This window comes from Macaca thibetana, chromosome 1 (assembly GCF_024542745.1).
Source record: "Macaca thibetana thibetana isolate TM-01 chromosome 1, ASM2454274v1, whole genome shotgun sequence".
Classification (NCBI taxonomy): domain Eukaryota; kingdom Metazoa; phylum Chordata; class Mammalia; order Primates; family Cercopithecidae; genus Macaca; species Macaca thibetana.
The window spans coordinates 44243386-44263623 of record NC_065578.1 but is presented as its reverse complement, the minus strand read 5'-3'; the positions used below and the strand labels follow the sequence as shown (position 1 = coordinate 44263623).

Here is a 20238-nt window from a genome sequence, read left to right as displayed (position 1 = left end):
GGAAGCATTGATTGAGCCTGGGAGGTTGAGGCTGCAGTGAACCATGATCATGCTACTGCACTCCAGCAGCCTGGGCGACAGAGTGAGACCCTGTCTCAAACAAACAAAAAGAATTTTTCATGTTCAGAGAATGTATTTGTATTTTAAAATAATGCGTACCTATTAAGGCATATTTGAACTTCATAGAAAAGCAAAAAGAAGAAACAAAATGTTATTCTCCTGGGGGAAAAAATGCACAATTTACATATTGTATATTTCTTCTGGCCTTTTTTCCCCTACAGTGGTATCTGTAGATCTTAGATGAAGCTATAACTGAGACTTAAGTGAACATGCAACTAGCATTAGATCTTTTAATTTAGGCTTTTTGAAAAATTAATTTTATGTATTTATTTATTTTGTTTAGGACTATATAGTTGACAAAACCCGTATGAAAGCAGAATGACCCATCTCTATTTCAATATGTTCACAAAGTGCGCCTCCAGCTGAATGTGTAGCATGTGAACTCTGGGGATTCATTTCACTGTTCCCATTCTTCATAGGTGCCCCTGACCCCACAGCTGGGGCCAGCATTGACGATGAAAACTGTTGGCATTTGGATGAAGAACAGGTGAAAGAACAAGTGAAGCTTTTTCTCTCCCAGGGCGGTTACTGTGGCTCTGGAAAGCAACTCAGCTCAATGTTTGCCAAGGTAAGATATGAAAAGGTGTTTTTCTTTTGTTGTTGACAAAAGAAGCTTAAGTTAGACTGGGCACACCACTTCAGGCTTCATGCAATATACCTAGCTCACTTGACATAGCTGAACTGAATACTTGAAATCTAGTGGGAGAGGCTGACCAGACTTGAGCAGGCTGCCTCCAGGGAGTCCTACCACCTCAGCCTGGTAGTCCTGTTCCTTCTGCTCTGCTCTGTAAATGAGTTAGTATTGCTGGGGCATTTTAGCAAGGAAACTATCTTCCCTCTGCTTTTAATTCAGTGCTGCCTGATGAAGCTTGAAGGCTAGAGTTTCAACACTGTTCCTAAAGACACTTAGTATTTTGAAACTAGGGGCTCTCACAGCAGGCTGTTTTTCTTTTCTTTTTTTTCCCCCTTAATACCTTCAGTGAGATATAATTCATATACTATACAATTCACCTATTTAAAGTGTTAAAGTTCAGTTCAGTGTTTTTTAGTATATTCATAGTTATATGCAGCCATCACCACAATCAACTTAAGAACATTTTCATCACCTCAAAAAGAAACCCATACCCTTACCTATCCCTCCCTTGTCCTCTATGTCTTCCTCCCCCAGCCCTAAGAAACCACTAATCTACTTTCTGTCTCTATAGATTTCCCTATTCTGGACTTTCATATGAATGGAATCATTCATATAGTATGTAGTCTTTTATGATTGGCTTCCTTCACTCAGCATAATGTTTTTAAGATTCATCGGTGTCATAGCATGAATCAGTACTTCATTCCTTTTTACGGCTGAACAATAAATGTGGATTTATTGTTCAAAATGTGGATAGCCTACGTTTTGTTTATCCATTCATCTGTTAGTGAACATTTGAGTTGTTTCCACCTTTTGGCTATTATGAATAGTGCTGCTATAAACATTCTTGTATAAGGTTCTATGTGGACATGTGGACATGTATTTTCATTTCTTTCTTGGAGTGGAATTGATGGGTCATATAGTAACTCTATGCTTAATCATTTGAGGAACTGCCAGTCTGTTTTCCAAGGTGGCTGTATCATTTTACATTCCTACCAACAGTGTATGATGTGTCAATTTCTTTGCATCCTGTCCAACACTTGTTATCTGACTTTTTAATTCTAGCCATCCTAGTGGGTGTGAAATGGTATCTCATTGTGAACATCAGGCTTTCTTGGTACATGCAGAGATCTTGCTTACAGAACAAGAGGCCGCCTTTCTGGCTCTTTTGGATATGGTGTACTCAGATACTTCATCTTCACTTCCCCCTCCCCCACTTCCTTCTCCTCCTACTTTTTTGTGATGCACAATCACCAATCCCTTGCCACTTCTTATGTGTCAGGTTCGAGAAATGCTGCGGATGAGAGATTCCAATGGAGCAAGGATGCTGACACTAATAACTGAGCAGTTTATGGCTGACCCACGACTCACGCTCTGGAGGCAGCAAGGAACAAACATGACAGACAAGTGCAGGCAGCTCTGGGATGAGCTAGGTAAGTTCCCATCATTCAGAGAAGTGCTTCGTCCTTCCATCTTGCCCTGTGGCAACAGTGTTTATGAACCCTTGCCATCAATCATTGCATGGATCTTGCTAAGTCCAACTGGTAGAAGACTTAGGCTCTACAAGGGCCACCCAGAGTAACACTGAACTCACTTTTGTTTTTTCCACAGCATTGTGCTTTGCTATTGACATCAAGCATTCTGTTCCAGATGTTACCATAAAGGTGGAAACCTTTGTTGAGAGAAAACCTCTTTGCTTGGCTTCTGTTGCATGGCAGTAGCCTGGCTCTCCAAATACTTATCAGCCTCACTTTTGTTGCTTCCCCGAGTCTGCTCTTCTATATCACTCCCAGCCAGACCTTTAAGACACAGGGCAATTTCCAGTACTTGGACTTGACCTTCTATTCTTCCTTCTCTATATTCCCTTGGTAACTTTTTAAAAAATATCATAGCTTCGGCCGGGCACAGTGGCTCACGCCTGTAATCCCAGCACTTTGGGAGGCCGAGGCGGGCGGATCACAAGGTCAGGAGATCGAGACCACGGTGAAACGCTGTCTCTACTAAAAATACAAAAAATTACCCGGGCGCAGTGGCGGGCGCCTGTAGTCCCAGCTACTCAGGAGGCTGAGGCAGGAGAATGGCGTGAACCTGGGAGACGGAGCTTGCAGTGAGCCGAGATTGCGGCACTGCACTCCAGCCTGGGCGACAGTGCGAGACTCCGTCTCAAAAAAAAAAAAAAAAAAAAAAAAATCATAGCTTCAGGCCAGGCACGGTGGCTCATGCCTGTAATCCCAGCACTTTGGGAGGCCGAGACGGGCGGATCACGAGGTCAGGAGATCAAGACCATCCTGGCTAACACAGTGAAACCCTGTCTCTACTAAAAATACAAAAAAATTAGCCGGGCGTAGTGGCAGGCGCCTATAGTCCCAGCTACTCGGGAGGCTGAGGCAGGAGAATGGTGTGAACCTGGGAGGCGGAGCTTGCAGTGAGTCAAGATCGTGCCACGGCACTCCAGCCTGGGCGACTGAGCAAGACTCCGTCTCAAAAAAAAATATATAGATATAGATATATATATATATCATAGCTTCAGAGCTTACTTATACGGTCATTTCACCTTTAGCTTCTTTCTACTCATCTGAGTTTTAGTCCCACATGAGTAGATGTCCATTGACCATTTCCAGTGAGAAATCAAAAATGAACTCAGGCTTTCTCTTACAAACAAAGGCTCTTGTGACTGTTATTGGCACCACTATTCCTTACTTTACCAAACTTACTGCCAAGCACTCATTTTTCTTTCATTCGCTACATCCAGTCACCAACTTTTTTTGATTTCTCAACCTTTAAAATGCAATGTAGTGTCCATTCCCCCTTGAAACTTTTAGATTAGATTAGAACTGTGACCTTCTAATGGCCTCACTGTTCTAGCTTCTCCCTTATCAAGGCAGTCCTCTGTGGCCATCATTTCTCTTTAGCATTCCCTTCCTCTAAGACCAGTTTTGCAATGCTAATACTTCTCGCCCTGCTTTCAGAATCTTCCATACCCTGAACTCAGGGTCACACACTGGTAAGTTTTAGCTCTAACACTGGAAGCCCAATCTGTCTGACATCCCCCTCTGTAACATCTCCCTCAATTCTATCTTAAGTCCTTTTATTTTTTCAAAGTGCATATTCCTTAAGAACTTGAAGTTAGCCTTGGGAGAGTCAGTTTCATCTGAGGCCTGAATGTCTTAATTTCTGTACCACAGGATTGTGCTGTGGACTTGGGCTTTGCCTTTGGGACAAAGGTAGTTGGGAGGAAGTAAGTAGAGTTGGCTCCTGGTGCTTTTAAAGTTCTTGTTATATACTTGGGTTCATTATGAAAAACTCTTGCTTCTGGCATTTTCATATCTAACAAATTACTATATCAACCTTCCGAGAAACCTTCAGCATTCTGTTAAGACAGTGGTTCTCAAACCTTTCAGAATCACCGAGAGTACTTGTTTAAACAGATCACTGGGCCCTATCCCGAGTTTCTGTTTCAGTAGGTTTGGAGTGGAGCCTGAGAATTTGCATTTCTAACAAATTCCCTGGGGATGCTGATGCTGCTGATCCAGAGACCACACTTTGAGAACCACTGCACTTAGAGAAGGCTTATTAGGTTAGACACTGGAACAGTGCATTCATGCTTCCCCTAAGTATTCTAAGGGCTCCCCTAGCTATTTTTAGGGCTCCTTACAGATCACAAGGCCTATACACCTATGGAGAACCTAGGCAGGGTTTGTAGGAACTACAAATATAGAGAGAAATGGCTCACTACTTTCTGTTTCTGAACTAGAGAAATTGGGACCAATCAGACATGAAGTTTCATCATCTCCCCATCTACAAATCTACTAATAGTTTCTATGTCTCTACCCATATGGTTTGCCTTCTCCTTTGTTAAAATCCATAAAGTATCTCTGCTGTCATGAAAGGCCAACCCTTACGTGTTTGCTCTGGGTTCTGTTCTATCTCCTTTTCTCAAGAATGTTGCTGCTACAATTATTTCTTTGCTTGGGCATTATTAACTTTTCTTTCTCTACAAGATCATTCCCATCAGCATACAAATATGCTCTAGTATCTTTTTTTTTTTTTTTTTTTTTTTTTTGAGACAGAGTCTCACTCTGTCACGCAGGATGGAGTACAGTGGCACGGTCTTGGCTCACTGCAACCTCTGCCTCCTGGATTGAAGCAATTCTTCTGCCTCAGCCCCCTGAGTAGCTGGAACTACAGGCGTGTACCACCATGCCTGGCTAATTTTTGTATTTTTAGTAGAGATGGGGTTTCGCCATGTTGGCCGGGCAGGTCTCAAACTCCAGACCTCAGGTGATCCACCTGCCTCGGCCTCCCAAAGTGTTGGGATTACAGGTGTCAGCCACCGTGCCTCGCCTGCTCTAATATCTTTAATCTCAAATTTTAAAAAATACTCCTTTGATGATCCAACTGTCCCCACCAACTATTAACCCATTTCTCTTCTCCCCTTTGAAACAACACTTCTTTAAAAAATTATCTGTGGTCACTCTTTCCATTTGCTCCCCTCCGTTCTTTCTTGAGCCCACTCCAGTTGGGTTTCCATTGCCCATTGCTGCCAGTCTCCTGAAGTAGCTGTTCTCGAAATCACAAGTAATTTCCATATTGCTAAATACAACAGTCACTTCTCTGTTCTCATCTTACTTCAGAATTCTTAGCGGTTTTCACTAAACTTGACCATACTCTTTTATTTTTCCTTTCTTTTTTAGCAACAGGCTCTCGCTATATTGCCCAGGCTGGTCTTGAACTCCTAGCCTCAAGCAATTCTACCACCTCCATCTCCCAAAGTGCTGGGATTATAGGCACGAGCCACATGCCCATACTCTTTTTGAAACACTCTTCTCTTGGTCTCCATAACTGCATACCCACTGGGTTTCCCCACTGTGTTCCTGGTGACTTTCACTCAGTCACCTTTGCAGGCTTCTCTGCCTTTCCTTAACCCTTCTAAATATTGAGTGCCCCCTAGCATCCACTTTCCTGTTTACATTCTTTACCTAAATGATTATATATTCAGTCCCATGGCTTTAAATACTACCCAGATGCAGGTAAATCACAAATGTATGTCTCTAGCCCTGATCTTTCCCCTGAGTTCCAGGCTGTGTCCAGCTGCCCATCACATCTCCAACTTAATACAGACATCACAGAACTCTTAATTTTTCTGCCAAAGCCTTATTTTCCACTTGTTATTGCCATCTCAATATATAGCATCAAGATGTATTATCTTGTTGCTCAATGGCCAGGCACCATTGAGCTAGGATCACGCCTGTAATCCTCGCACATTGGGAGGCCAAGGCGGGCAGATCGCCTGAGTTCAGGAGTTCAAGACAAGTCTGGCCAACATGGTGAAACCCTGTCTCTACTAAAAATACAAAAAATTGGCCAGGCGCAGTGGCTCACGCCTGTAATTCCAGCACTTTGGGAGGCTGAAGCGGGTGGATGACGAGGTCAGGAGATTGAGACCATCCTGGCTGACACGGTGAAACCCTGTCTCTACTAAAAATACAAAAAATTAGCCAGGCGTGGTGGTGGGCACCTGTAGTCCCAGCTACTCGGGAGGCTGAGGCAGGAGAACGGCGTGAACCCAGGAGGCGGAGCTTGCAGTGAGCCGAGACTATGCCACTCCAGCCTGGGTGACAGAGTGAGACTCCATCTAAAAAAAAAAAAAAAAAAATTAAAAAAAAAAAAAATTAACCGGGCATGGTGGCGGGTGCCTGTAATCCCAGTTACTCAGGAGGCTGAGGCAGGAGAATTGCTTGAACCTGGGAGGCAGACATTTCAGTGAGCTGAGATCATGCCACTGCACTTTAGCCTGGGTGACAGAGCAAGATTCCATCATTGCTCAAGAAGAAAATTTAAGGGTTATCCTTGATTCCCTATTTTCTGTCTTTTACATCCAAATCAAGACCTGTTGACCCTCAGAGTTAAAGGACTGAATGAGATAAAGTGCTTAACACCTTAATCCCTAGCTGATAAAAAGAAATCAATGATAGCTATTATTTTATTATTATATTTAATATTTAATAATTATATAAAATTTTAATTTCCATAGTAGCTACCTTTGCTTAGAGTTGATGCTTTTAAAATTTTTTGTTGTTTTTTGAGAAAGGGTCTCACTCTGTTGCCCAGTCTGGAGTGCAGTGGTGTGGTCTCAGCTCACTGCAACCTCTGCCTCCTCGGTTCACTTGATTTTCCTGCCTCAGCCTCCCAAGTAGCTGGGACTACAGGCGCGCACCACCACGCCCGGCTAATTTTTCTACTTTTGTAGAGACAGGCTTTCACCATGTTGGCGAGGCTGGTCTCAAACTCCTGAACTCCAGTGATCCACCTGCCTCAGCCTCCCAAAGTGCTGGGACCACAGACATGAGCCACCAAGCCCAAGCCAAATGTCTTTTTATTGATTTACTTTGAGACAGGATCTCACTGTCCCCTAGGCTGGAATACAGTGGTGTGATCATAACTCACTGCAACTCAAACTCCTGGGCTCAAGAAATACTTCCACCTCAGCTTCCCAAGTAGCTAGGATTACAGGCACAGGCTACCACATTCAGCCAATTCTAATTTGTTGTAGAGATAGGGTCTCACTGTTGCCCAGGCTGATCTCAAACTGCTGGCCTTGTGATCCTCCCACCTCAGCCTCCGCAAGCACTGGTATTACAAGCATGAGACACTGTACCCAGCCAACACTTTTTTTTAAGTTGTAGGAAAATATGCTTCTGGATACTGATAACAGTCCTGTGAGTGCTGTTTTATACAGGCAACTGGTAGGATTTTTTGCTTTGTCTCTTTCTCAGGGTTGTAATTGTATTGAAACAAATTTATAAGGACATAATTAACAAGACAGAAAACTCATTTTTAACTTATAGGTGAAAGTACTTGTGCTCACTTTCTAGGGATTTTTTTTTTTTTTTAAACAGAGTCTCACTCTGTCGCCCAGGCTGGAGTGCAATAGCTCAATCGTGGCTCACTACAACCTTCGCCTCCTGGACTCAAGAGATTCTCCTGCCTTGGCGTCCTGAGTAACTGGGATTATAGGCACACACCATGATGCCTGGCTAATTTTTTGTATTTTTAGTAGAGATGGAGTTTCGCCATGTTGGCCAGGCTGGTCTCGAACTCCTGACCCCAAGCAATCCAGCCACCTCCGCCTCCCAAAGTGCTGGGATTACAGGCATGAGCCACCGCGCCCAGCCAGGATCCCCTTCTTAATATCAAAATGCCTAGGAAATAGGAACTCCTCCAGGACTAGAATTAGCACCCTGTTTCTTTACCTCTTAAGCCTCTCATCTCACCCAATCTGTTTTCCCTTCCTATTATCCTATTGATTTTGCGATTCCTAAGATCACCAGAGTTCTTCTGAAGTTGCCAGATTTAGTAGCTTCTTTTTTGGTCCTCTTTTTTACCTGTGAAGATTAAATATGAAAATCTGTTTCTACACTATAGATGAAAAGCCCTTGTTAAACTGTAAAATAAATGTTACTATAATCCCCTAAAGAGTCACTGTTGTAAGTATTAGTTCCTTTTTTCTTTTTCTTTTTTTTTTTTTTGAAACGGAGTTTCGCTCTTGTTGCCCAGGCTGGAGTGCAATGGCGGGATCTCGTCTCACTGCAACCTGTACCTACCAGGTTCAAGCGATTCTCCTACCACAGCCTCCCAAGTAGCTGGCATTACAGGCATGCACCACCACACCTGGCTAATTTTTTGTATTTTTAGTAGAGATAGGGTTTCTCCATGGTGGTCAGGCTGGTCTTGAACTCACGATCTCAGGTGATCAGCCCGCCTACGCCTCCCAAAGTGCTGGGATTACAGGCATGAGCCACTGTACCCAACACATCATATAGTTTCTTTTTCATGGTACATTTAAAAAATTGAATTGAAACAGTAGAAATGAGGGTTTTTTTTTTTTTTTTTTTCAGTCACCCATGCTGGAGTGCAGTGGTGTGATCTCCGCTCACTGTAACTTCCACCTCCTGGGCTCAAACAATCCTCTCACCTCAGCCTCCTGAGTAGCTGGGACCAGCTGGGTGCGCACCACCATGCCCAGCTAATTTTTTGTATTTTTGGGAGAGACAGCGTTTCACCATGTTGCCCAGGCTGGTCTCAAACTCCTGAGCTCAAGTGATCTGCCCTCCTCGGCCTGCCAAAGCGCTGGGTTTATAAGTGTGAGCCACAGCACCCAGCCAGAAATTAATTTTCATCTTCAATTAATATCTGAAATTGAGGCTAATATGGCTTTTTAAAACATTCCTATTTGGCTTTGAAATAGTGTCCAAATGTACTTCCATCCATGGATGTAACTACATCCTAAAGGATGTTTATATTAAGACACACTGCAGCCAGTTGCACCGCCTGTAATCCCAGCACTTTGGGAGGCCAAGGTGGGCAGATCATGAGATCAGGAGATCGAGACCATCCTGGCTAACACGGTGAAACCCCGTCTCTACTACAAATACAAAAAATTAGCCAGGCTTGGTGGCAGGTGACTGTAGTCCCAGCTACTTGGGAGGCTGAGGCAGGAGAATGGCGTGAACCCGGGAGTCGGAGCTTGCAGTGAGCTGACATCGCGCCGCTGCACTCCAGCCTGGGCAACAAAATACAAAAATTAGCCAGGCATGGTGGCAGGCGCCTGTAATCCCAGCTACTCAGGGTGGGGGGCGTGGGGTTGGGGCACCGAGGCAGGAGAATCCCTTGAACTCAGGAGGCGGAGGTTGCAATAAGCCAAGATCGCCCCATCACACTCCAGCTTGGAGGGACAAGAGCGAGACTTCGTTTCAAAAAAAAAAAAAAAAAAGAAAAAAAAATCCCAAGAAAGGAATAGTTTTAAGGCATCACAAGTTATCAGCAGTTTGAAAATCCAAGTCCAAATACTTTATTTTTTTTGAATAAGCAAATACTAAGATTCTACTATGTGCTAGGTAATATGCTAGACCCTTGACAAAGGTTATCTCATTTAATTTTCACAATAGCCCTACAAAGTAGGTATTTTTATGATCTCAGTTTGACAATTGAATGATTTGATGAAGCTCAGGAAGTTCAGCTAAGCAAAAAAATAAAACTTTTTCTGACTTCCTCGCTTCCAACCATGTCCTTGTACTAAATGCCCTTCCTCTATGCATATGCTTTCATACCCTGAACGTATCTTTATCTTAATACTTATCATATTCAAATGGAATTATGTTTATTTATCTGTCTCCCTCACTAGACAGTTCCTCAAGGGTAGGAACAGTGTCGGTTTTATTCACCAGCACAGAGCCTTAACATAGAAGGCTCTTAATAAATATTTATTACACTGCAGATTTGAGCTCAGAGTTCAAGCCTAAGTCTGTCTTTATATCACAGGCACACAGATTCAAATAAGACAGTCACTCTACTTTAAGGAAGTGTTGGGAAGGAAAAACAAGCCAGTTCTAAAAATCTTAGCGAATTTTTTACATTAAGAAAAGTTAATGCTTTGGAAAGTTTCTCTACCATCTAAAAATGAAACTGAAACATGAAGGCTTACATCAAAGGAGAGATGTTAAGAATATGGGTTGCTTTATTTTCCAGGGGCTTTATGGGTGTGCATAATTTTAAATCCACACTGCAAACTGGAGGAGAAATCCTGCTGGCTGCAGCAGCTGCAGAAGTGGAGCGACCTGGATGTCTGTCCCCTGGAGGATGGAAACTATGGACATGAGCTGCCCAACATCACCAATGCACTTCCCCAGAATGCCATTCACAGCCCAGGTGAGCCAGGTGTCCTTTTAGGCTCTTTGTACCTGGAACTTCGAAAGGTGGGAGGGTAAACCTAGAACAATGGTAGCTGGATAGCCTTTTGGCTGTCAGAATTGCCATTCTAAATAAGAAAAGCCTGTGTTTTTATTCATCTTGAAATGCCGAACCTTAAGTAAGGATAAGCTTTTATCTTTGACATTGAGTTGCTATCCTTTTCCACATCTAGTGTCCTTACAGTGCCTAGCATAATGTCCTAGAGCCCTCTGCATGACTCCTGGTCTACTCTTCAGGTTCTTCCTGTCTAATGTATTAAATGTCTTGGCTTCAGTTGGGGTTGGTTTAGCTCAGACCTAACTTAGGGGAGGAACAAAAGACCTATAAAAAGCAGTTTTAAAAACTTTTAAAAACTTTTCTTACTTCTGTTTTCCTCAAATTTTTATACAGCAAATAGCTGGGTGGGATCATCCTCCCATATTATTGGTAGGATTCCTGCCCCATTTTAAGACACTTCCAGTACAGTGATACCATACACTCCACCTTTTGAGCCCACTGGCCTGCAGATATCACTTGACATCAGCATTCGTATCAGTTTTAGTTCAACTAATTCAGTCTATTTGATGTTGTCAGTTGATCTATTTGATGTTGTCAATTGATTATTCTTTAGCCTATTGAGAGCCTTTATTGGTAGAAGATTTTATCAGACACTGATTTTACAATTGGTTCCTTTTATTTTATTTTATTTTATTTTATTTTATTTTATTTTATTTGGAGACAAGGTCTTGCTCTATCCCCCAGGCTGGAGTACAGTGGTGCGATCTTGGCTCACTGCAACCTCTGCCTCCAGGGTTCAAGTGATTCTCATGCCTCAGCCTCCCGAGTAGCTGAGATTGCAGGTGTGACAGCCACCACACCTGGCTAATTTTTGTATTTTTAGTAGAGACAGGGTTTTGCCATGTTGGCCAGCATGGTCTCGAACTCCTGACCTCAGGTGATCCACCCACCTCAACCTCTCAAAGTGCTGGGATTACAGCCATGAGTCACTGCGCCTGGCAGTTCCTTTTATTTTAAATAACTCCATTGGTATTTTCAGTCTCAAGAAGGAAATCACGAAAATTATTGTTTTTGTTTGGTCTTCTTCTGTACCATAATTAGTTGTCAGTATATTTAAGACAACTAAGGTAATGGAAGATGAAAAGGCTACAATTTTGCCACTTATTTACCCTTTCCTGGCACTCATCTAGCTTCCACAACACAGGAAGCCATCTCTTTGATAGTGGCTTTGGATAGCATAGAGAGGGTCAAATGCATACAAACACATGCCTTGTTCTGTTGCCCAGGCTGGAGTGCAGTAGTGTGATCTCAGCTCACTGCAACCTCCGCCTTCCAGGTTCAAGCAATTCTCCTGCCTCAGCTTCCTGAGTAGTTGGTACTACAGGCGCGGGCCACCACACCTGGCTAATTTTTGTATATTTGGTAGATACAGGGTTTCACCATATTGGCCAGGCTTGTGTCAAACTCCTCAAGTGATCTGCCCGTCTTGGCCTCCCAAAGTGCTAGTATTACAGGCGTGAGCCACCGCACCCAGCCTGGTCTGGCAGTTTCTTCCTGTCATAATATATTGGTTCTTTGTTGTTGTTAGCTCTCCTTTGAAGATGTTGCTTCTTCTAAAGCCTTCTCAGGTTGTGATTGATACCTCTTTCACATCCCTTTACCTTTGGGGCTGGAGAAGCAGTTGATTCCTGCCTATTCTTCAAAGTCATTTCTACATAATTCTCCTTCCTACCTTCTTAAAATACCCCAGGTTTAAGTTTATGCCATCAAACTATACTGTCTGCCACCCTGCTGGTTTTTGTCATCTGTAGACCTCTGGGTCAATCCCTCTCATTCATTGAAGATTTTTAGCTATTGGCTTACTAATACTACTTTCTATCACTGTTCCTATCGTAATTCTTTTTGTTTAATTTTTTTTTTTTTGAGACTGGGTCTCACTCTGTCACCCACGCTAGAGTGAAGTGGCGTGTTCTCATCTCACTGCAACTTCCATCTCCCAGACTTCAGTGATCCTCCTATCTCAGCCTGCCGAGTAGTTGGGACTACCGCCGTGAGCCACCACTCACAGCCAAATTTTTGTGTGTGTGTATTTTTTGTAGAGATGGTTTCGTCATGTTGCGCAAGCTAGTCTTGAACTCCTGAGCTCAAGCAGTCCTCCTGCCTTGGCCTCCCCAAGTGCTGGGATTATAGGCATGAGCCACCACGCTGATTCCCATCATAATTCTTGATGACTTCAGTAGCCACATAGATGACCCTTTCAATACCCTGGCCTCTCAATTATTTGATCTCCTCTTTTCCAGTAGTCTCATCCTCCACCATAACTTAGCCATTCAACCCCAAAATCATACCCTAAACCTTGACATTACCAAAAACTACACCCTCTTCATGCATCACCAGTTACCACCATCATTCTTGCTAGCTTTTCTTTAGTATCCCAATTTTAGTAATTCTTTGACCCAGTAGGAATTTTGTCTTACTGTGTAAGACAGGGTTTTACAGGTTTTTGTTTTGTTTACCAAAACAAAACAGAAAACACTCTTGTGATTCCACGTGCATCTCTGGGTGGTAGAAATAGGTGGTAGAATTAGGAAAAATCAGTTAAAAAGAATAGTACAGATTTTCCATCTCCATTTCTTCTGTTCTTAATCTCCCTGAATTCACTCCAAGTCAGGCTTTCAATCCCTACCACTACTGAAACAGCTCTTGTATCAGTTACTAATGCTAACTGTTGCTAAATCTACTAGTTGTTCTCAGTCATAACCTTACTTGACCTATCAGCACTGTTTGACACATTGGTCACACTCTCCTTGAAACTTCTTTGTCATTTGACTTCCAAGAAACCATTCTCTCTCGGTTCTCCTTACTTCATTGGCCATTCCTTATAAGTCTCTTTACTGTCTCTTCCCCAGTTCCCAACCTAAAATGCCATAGTGCCCAGGGATCTGTCATCAGACCACCTCTCTTTCTTTTTTTTTTTTTTTTGTTTGAGATAGAGTCTTGCTCTGTTGCCCAGGCTGGAGTGCACTGGTGTGGTCTCGGCTCACCACAACCTCCGCCTCCCAGGTTCAAGTGATTCTCCTGCCTCAGCCTCCTGAGTAGCTAGGATTACAGGTGCCCGCCACCACGCTTGATAATTTTTGTATTTTTAGTAGAGACGGGGTTTCGCTATGTTAGCCTGGCTGGTCTCGAACTCCTGACCTTGTGATCCGCCTACCTCTGCCTCTCAAAGTGCTGGAATTACAGGAGTGAGCCACCGCGCCTGGCCACCACCCTCTTTCTATACTTCTTCGTTGGTTGCATTGTTTTAGTAATCATCTAAATACTAACAACTCGTATATATAGATCTTGCCCAGACCTTTCCTCTCAACTCCAGACATGTATATTTGATATTCAGACTGCCTTTTTGATATCCCCATTTATCTATTAACAGGCATCTCAGTAGGATTCCTACCCCTCAAGCCCCACCCAAACCTGCTCCTCTTGCAGTCTTCCTGTCTCCATATATGGCAACTCTCTAAAAAACCTTGGAGTCATTCTTAATTCTTTACTCTCTCTCACCCCAGCTCTAATCCATGAGCAAATCCAATTTGAAATATATGCAGAATCCAACTACTGCTCATCATCTCCACTCTTTATTTCTCTGCCAGCTACCATCATCTCTCACAAATTATTGTAGTGCCCACCTGATTGCTCCCCCTTCTTCTGCCCTTCCACCTTATATCCTGTTCTCAATACTGCTGCCAGAGTTATCCTTTTAAAATGCAAGTCCCATCATATACCTTCACAGCTCAGAGCTCTTCAGTAGCCTCTCATCTTTCTCAAAAACCCAAAGTCATCTTTTTCTCATGGCCTACATAGGCCCTCCATGATCTAGTTCTCTAATATGTCTCGGACTTAATCTCCTGTGATTCTCCTGCTTGCTCATTCCATCCAACTATACTAGCCTCCTCACTGTTCTCAAACACTCCAAATATACTTCTGCCTTAGGACTTAGTACTTGCTGTTCCTTTTGCCTGGAGACCATTCTATATATGAATAGAACAATAACCCCCTGCCTAACCCCAGCTTGCTTTTCTCCCTAACTCTGCTTTAGACTTTTTCATAGCACTTATAACTGTATGATATATCTGATACACTATATATTTACTTAACTGTCTCTCCCCAATTGAATGTAAAGGTCCATAAAGACAGGGACTTTGGGCCGGGCGCGGTGGCTCAAGCCTGTAATCCCAGCACTTTGGGAGGCCGAGACGGGCGGATCACGAGGTCAGGAGATCAAGACCATCCTGGCTAACACGGTGAAACCCCGTCTCTATTAAGAAATATAAAAAAAAAAACTAGCCGGGCGAGGTGGCGGGCACCTGTAGTCCCAGCTACTCGGGAGGCTGAGGCCGGAGAATGGCGTGAACCCGGGAGGCGGAGCTTGCAGTGAGCTGAGATCCGGCCACTGCACTCCAGCCTGGGCGACAGAGCGAGACTCCGTCTCAAAAAAAAAAAAAAAGACAGGGACTTTGTATGTCCTAAGCACTAAGAACAGTACCTACTGTATAGTAGGCAGTAATTATTCGCTGATTTAATCAATTTAAAAATATATTGGGAGCCCAGTGTCCACTGTGGGTTGAGCAGACCAGTGGATTCTCAGTTCAGCAATAGATGAGCTTAGATTCCAGCCAGTAGAAGAGTCATTGTGCTTTCAGTGAGGACAACATGAAGGAGAAGCAATTTCAGTAAATACTGTCAGTGCTACTTGAATGATAATATCCTTCAGCCATCTGAGCCTGTACCCAATGGGATATATTAAATTCTAAAGAAATGACCAGATTCCAAGGACTTTTCCTGAATGGTTGAATATGTTAGGTTGTTTCATATTCAGTATGAATTATCTGACATTCCCTCATAATTTTTTTGCACAGAATCAGTAGGTACACACCTCATTTGGGCATCTCTGTAAATGTCCGTACGGTACAATACGTCAGTTCTTGATCCCAAAATAGTTTAAATTGCCATTAATCTGGCAAAGCATCAGTTAAGTGACTCCCTCATGGTTTCTTATTACCTTAAATATCATTTCCATGATCCTCCCTAAGTCCATGGTTTATGGCAAGATATCTTCATTTGGTCCTCCTACATACCACCCTTAAGAGTTGAGCCTACATTTTTATCTGCAGTTTTGGTTTCCCTGCAGCCCTTTTCCTGAAGAGAGATGGCATGATAAGACTCCAGTGAGAAAACAAGTTTGTCTTTTATTAGCCAGTTTTTTCTTTTTCTTTTTTCTGAGGCATGATCTCGCTTTGTTACCTAGGCTGGAGACCAGTGGCACGATCTCGGCTCACTGTGGCCTTAACCTCCCGGGCTCGAGTGATCCTCCTGACTCAGCCCCTGAATAGCTGGGACTACAGGCCCACGCCACCATGCCCGGCTAATTTTTATATTTTTTGTAGAGACAGGGTTTCACCACATTCCCCAGACTGGTCTCAAACTCCTAGACTCAAGCAATCCGCCAGCCTCAGCCTCCCAAAGTGCTGGGATAACAAGTGCTAGTCATCACACCTGGCCTCATCAGTTTTTTCTTATTGGGGAACAAGACTGTAAGCCGCAGATATCAGTGTAATAAAGGTACCTGAATATACAGAGCTTCAGCTCTTTCTCTTTTTTTTTTTTTTGAAATGGGGTTTTGCTCTGTCACCCAGGCTAGAGTGCAGTGGTGTAATCTTGGCTCACTGCAGCGTCTACCTCCTGAGTTCAAGTGATCCTCCTGCCTTAGCCTCCCAAGTAGCTAGGACTACAGGCATGTGCCACCATGCCTGGCTAATTTTTAAATTTTTTATTTTTTGTAGAGACAGTGTCTTGCTATGTTGCCCAGGCTGGTCTTGAACTCCTGGCCTCAAGTGATCCTCCCACTTTAGCCCCCCAAAGTTCTGGGATTACAGGCAGAAGCCACTGTAACTTCAGCTCTCTTTCAACTCTTAATATGAATTTCATGAAAGTCCTTGGTCTGATAAGGGAAACTTGGTATGAAACAAGTTACAGATTGGCCAAGGATATTGCCTAGCTGCTTCTCTCTACCTTTGACCTCGATAGAAGCAGTTTATATCTTCATGATTGAGTGGCTAAGCACCACTACTCCTCTTGTATTTCATGTAGCTTCTGGATCTCTGGAGAAATTAGTCTTCTGTAGGAGGAGGAAGGAAGCCATAGATCTCTGTGGGAAGGTTATTCCTATAAAGAGCACACACACACTAAAAGCTTATCCAAGAAGGAGGCAACACAACAGATACTCAGAGATTGCAAGTGGCTGCTCTCATTGCCCTTCCACCTTATAACCTGTTCTCAATACTGCTGCCAGAGTTATTCTTTTAAAATACTATTATTCAGCCAACCTCCCACCCTGAAGAAGACCCAGGGCTTAAAACTTCAAATTGCCTGTCACTGTACTGCTGCATGTTCTTCTTTCTCCAGACTCCTTATCCAGACCAAGACGAACAGTGTTCACTAGAGCCATTGAGGGCCGTGAATTACATTGGCAGGATAGCCACCTACAGCGAATAATCAGCAGTGATGTTTATACAGCTCCTGCCTGCCAGCGGGAAAGTGAAAGACTACTCTTTAATTCCCAAGGCCAGCCACTGTGGCTTGGTAAGTCTAGCCCTCCTCTAAGAACTTGAGAGCCACCCTCACTTCATGCCAGGCCCAAATGAGCCATCTTCATACGTACCTACAACTCAAACTACAATTTGGACAGTTTTCACACAGATCTTTTGGGGCTTTTATTAGGGATATTTATGTGAAGCCTAAGCCATTTGCATGTATACTCAGTTGTGATACAGCAACCTCAAATAAGAATTTGCATCCTGTCCTCTAAGCTTTGGCAGGGGTGAAAGGAGTTAATGCATCTCAAAGAGCACTAACAAAGCAATTAGGCCTCAGTTCACAGCTTCTCTGAGTTATTAAGCAACAATAGTCTACTCAGTAGTTATTGAGCAACATTATAGTCTACTCTAAAATTACATGTTTTGCTAAAAAAAGCACTAATTTGAATTTGAATTTTTTTTAGTCTCCTATGCTAGTAAATAGGACATAATCTACATTTGTCACCAAGCAGTCTTCCTTTTCTCCTTCCCACCTTCCTACCTTCCTTCATGATAACAGGATAGAGCTGTTTCATTGTGAGTTTAAACCCTCCTCTGAAATAGTTTCCTGGCTTTCCCTCAATCAGCCTGTCCCTGACTTTATCACAGGATACCCATTTCAAAAGAGACATTCTTTTTTAAAAATATTCATTTTCCGAGTCTTACAGCAATGACATACATTTTCATTGTCTTCTCGCAATTACCTACCTCCATCTCTCAAACCATATCTTTGTCTTTCTCAAGATTTTGCTGAATCTAGATATGCCCGTCTCTCTCTTGAAAGCAATAGCCAGACACACTGAGTCACCACCTGAAGTTCCCTCTGATCATCTTTCTTCTGTGATCCAGCACTTCTAAAACATAAATCTAATAAGCATGTGAAAGAATATACACCTCATTAACAAAGATGCAAATTAAAACAACACTGAGTTAGCATTTTTTGATTTTCAAATGGTCAGGCGTTTTTAATTAAGATAATTAGTTTCTGGTGTGGGAGAAGTTGCATGGAGATAGGTTACCACTACTTATAGGAGTGTAAATACTTACAGTCTTTCTGAAGGGTATTTCTTCTTATCAAAAGCTTTTAAAATATGTTCATACCATGTGATCCAGGAATTCTACCTGTAGGAATTTATCCTGAGCCATAATTAACTAAGGATATGCATATAGCTAAGGGGTTCATTACAGCATGTACAAAAATAAGGTAGATGAGAAAAAATGGAAACCATATAAATGTCCAACAATAGGGGATTGATTAGCTCAATAGATATACATGTATTCACCAGAATGATATGTAATCATTTTTAACGTTATAGATGTATATTTGATAACATGGAAAAATATTTACAATGTATTATTAAGTGGAAGCCCAGTTACAAAACAGTAAGTGTTAATACCATCCCATTTTTAGTAAAAACTTACTAGACTGGGCGTAGTGGTTCACACCTGTAATCCCAGCACTTTGAGAGACTGAGGTGGGCGGATCACCTGAGGTCAGGAGTTTGAGACCAGCCTGGCCAACATGGTAAAACCCTGTCTCTAGTAAAAGTACAGAAATTATCCGGGTGTGGTGGCACACATCTGTAATACCAGCTACTCAGGAGGCTGAGGCAGGAGAATTGCCTGAACCTGGATGCCGGAGGTTGCAGTGAGCCGAGATCACGCCACTGTACTCCAGTCTGGGTGACAGAGTGAAACTCCATCTAAAAAAAAAAATTAATAGAAAAGTGTGAGTAAATATACATGACACTGGAAAGAGTGATTATTTCTGATTTTTATTTTATATTTCTTTATAAGTATTTTCAAATTTTCTGCAATTACTTCTGTAATTTTTAATTTTATCTTTAAGAAAAAAGCACAAAATAAACCATAAAGCTTGTTATAATTACTCACCTATTTGTAAGTCTTTGGTTTGGTAGTCTTCCATTATCCCTAAGGTAAATTCAAACTCCATAGAATGGCATTCAAAGCTGTTTATATTCCAGACTCTACCTTTTCCAGGCTATCTTAAGCCACATAACATAATTCTTAACTACATGGAACTATTTGCCATACTCTGAAGATGGATGCTATTAATATATTGAATAATTTTTATGCTTTTACAATATGCCCCTGCTTATGTTTCCTTTGTCAGGAATGTCTTTCCCTGTTTGTCTACCTGTTTGAAATCTTACTTGTCCTTCAAAGCACAGCTCAAATATTATTTTCTCTATATATATTCCTATTATGTTACTTCTTTTTAGCTGCTTTATAATTACGTTTATGTATCATTTGTGTGCTCTTTGAGAGCAATGACCATTTCTTATTCATCTATGTACTTCCTTTGCCAAACATACTCCGTGGCATATAATAGGTTTTCAGGAAATGTAGGATTAATTAAATGAATGAGACTTTTCCCATTAGGCAGTTAGTTGCTACCTCCATTGGTTTCCCATAGTATAATATATGTTTGCAAAGAGAGAAACTACATTTTATTATCCTACTTGTGTGTCCCTTTCAACACCATAGACCACGCTGAGGCTGCAAGGTAGCTCTTTCAAGATATCACCTGTGATTTATTCAACTTTTTATATCTTCAAAGATAAAGACACAGTTTCTGGTATATAGTAGATGTCAGGTTGAATTTGAGGAACTGGACTGAATACAAACCCTCTTTGTCAGGTGTAAATTTTCCTGATTTGAAATTTTAACTAGACCAAAATATCTTCTTCTTATTTGGTAGAGCATGTGCCTACAGCCTGTGCTCGGGTTGATGCCCTACGTTCCCATGGTTATCCAAAAGAGGCCCTCAGACTCACAGTGGCCATTATTAATACTCTGAGGTTGCAGCAGCAGCGGCAACTGGAAATCTACAAGCATCAGAAGAAAGGTATAGTAATTAGGAGCCATCTAACCCCCTTAGGCCCAAAGCTGATGAGGATCCTCGGAGGATACAAGGCCCGGAAGAGCTAGGGAATTCCAGGTCATTCTCCTTGCTGTGTGGAATGCTTCACTTTATGAATCTCAGTTTTCTCATCTGTTAATTTGGGAATAATACCTGTTTGCCTCCCTCATAAGGCAGTTAGAAGGCTCATTAAGATCTTGTATGAGAAGACCATTTTTAAACTGTAA

At 42.4% G+C, this 20238-nt stretch overlaps 2 protein-coding genes across 3 annotated transcripts in view; both read left to right on the top strand.

Annotated features, from left to right (window-relative positions):
- Positions 1–20238, top strand: part of EIF2B3 (eukaryotic translation initiation factor 2B subunit gamma) — a 349397-nt gene that overhangs the window by 131336 nt on the left and 197823 nt on the right. The gene's annotated exons all lie outside the window — the stretch shown is intronic.
- ZSWIM5 (zinc finger SWIM-type containing 5) overlaps positions 1–20238 on the top strand; it is a 192937-nt gene that overhangs the window by 149475 nt on the left and 23224 nt on the right. For both annotated transcript variants that reach the window (XM_050797641.1, XM_050797650.1), the window contains exons 3-7: positions 540–688; positions 2034–2184; positions 10280–10459; positions 16958–17134; positions 19850–19996. In XM_050797641.1, the coding sequence (XP_050653598.1) occupies positions 540–688; positions 2034–2184; positions 10280–10459; positions 16958–17134; positions 19850–19996 (804 nt within the window). The remainder of the gene's footprint in view (positions 1–539; positions 689–2033; positions 2185–10279; positions 10460–16957; positions 17135–19849; positions 19997–20238) is intronic.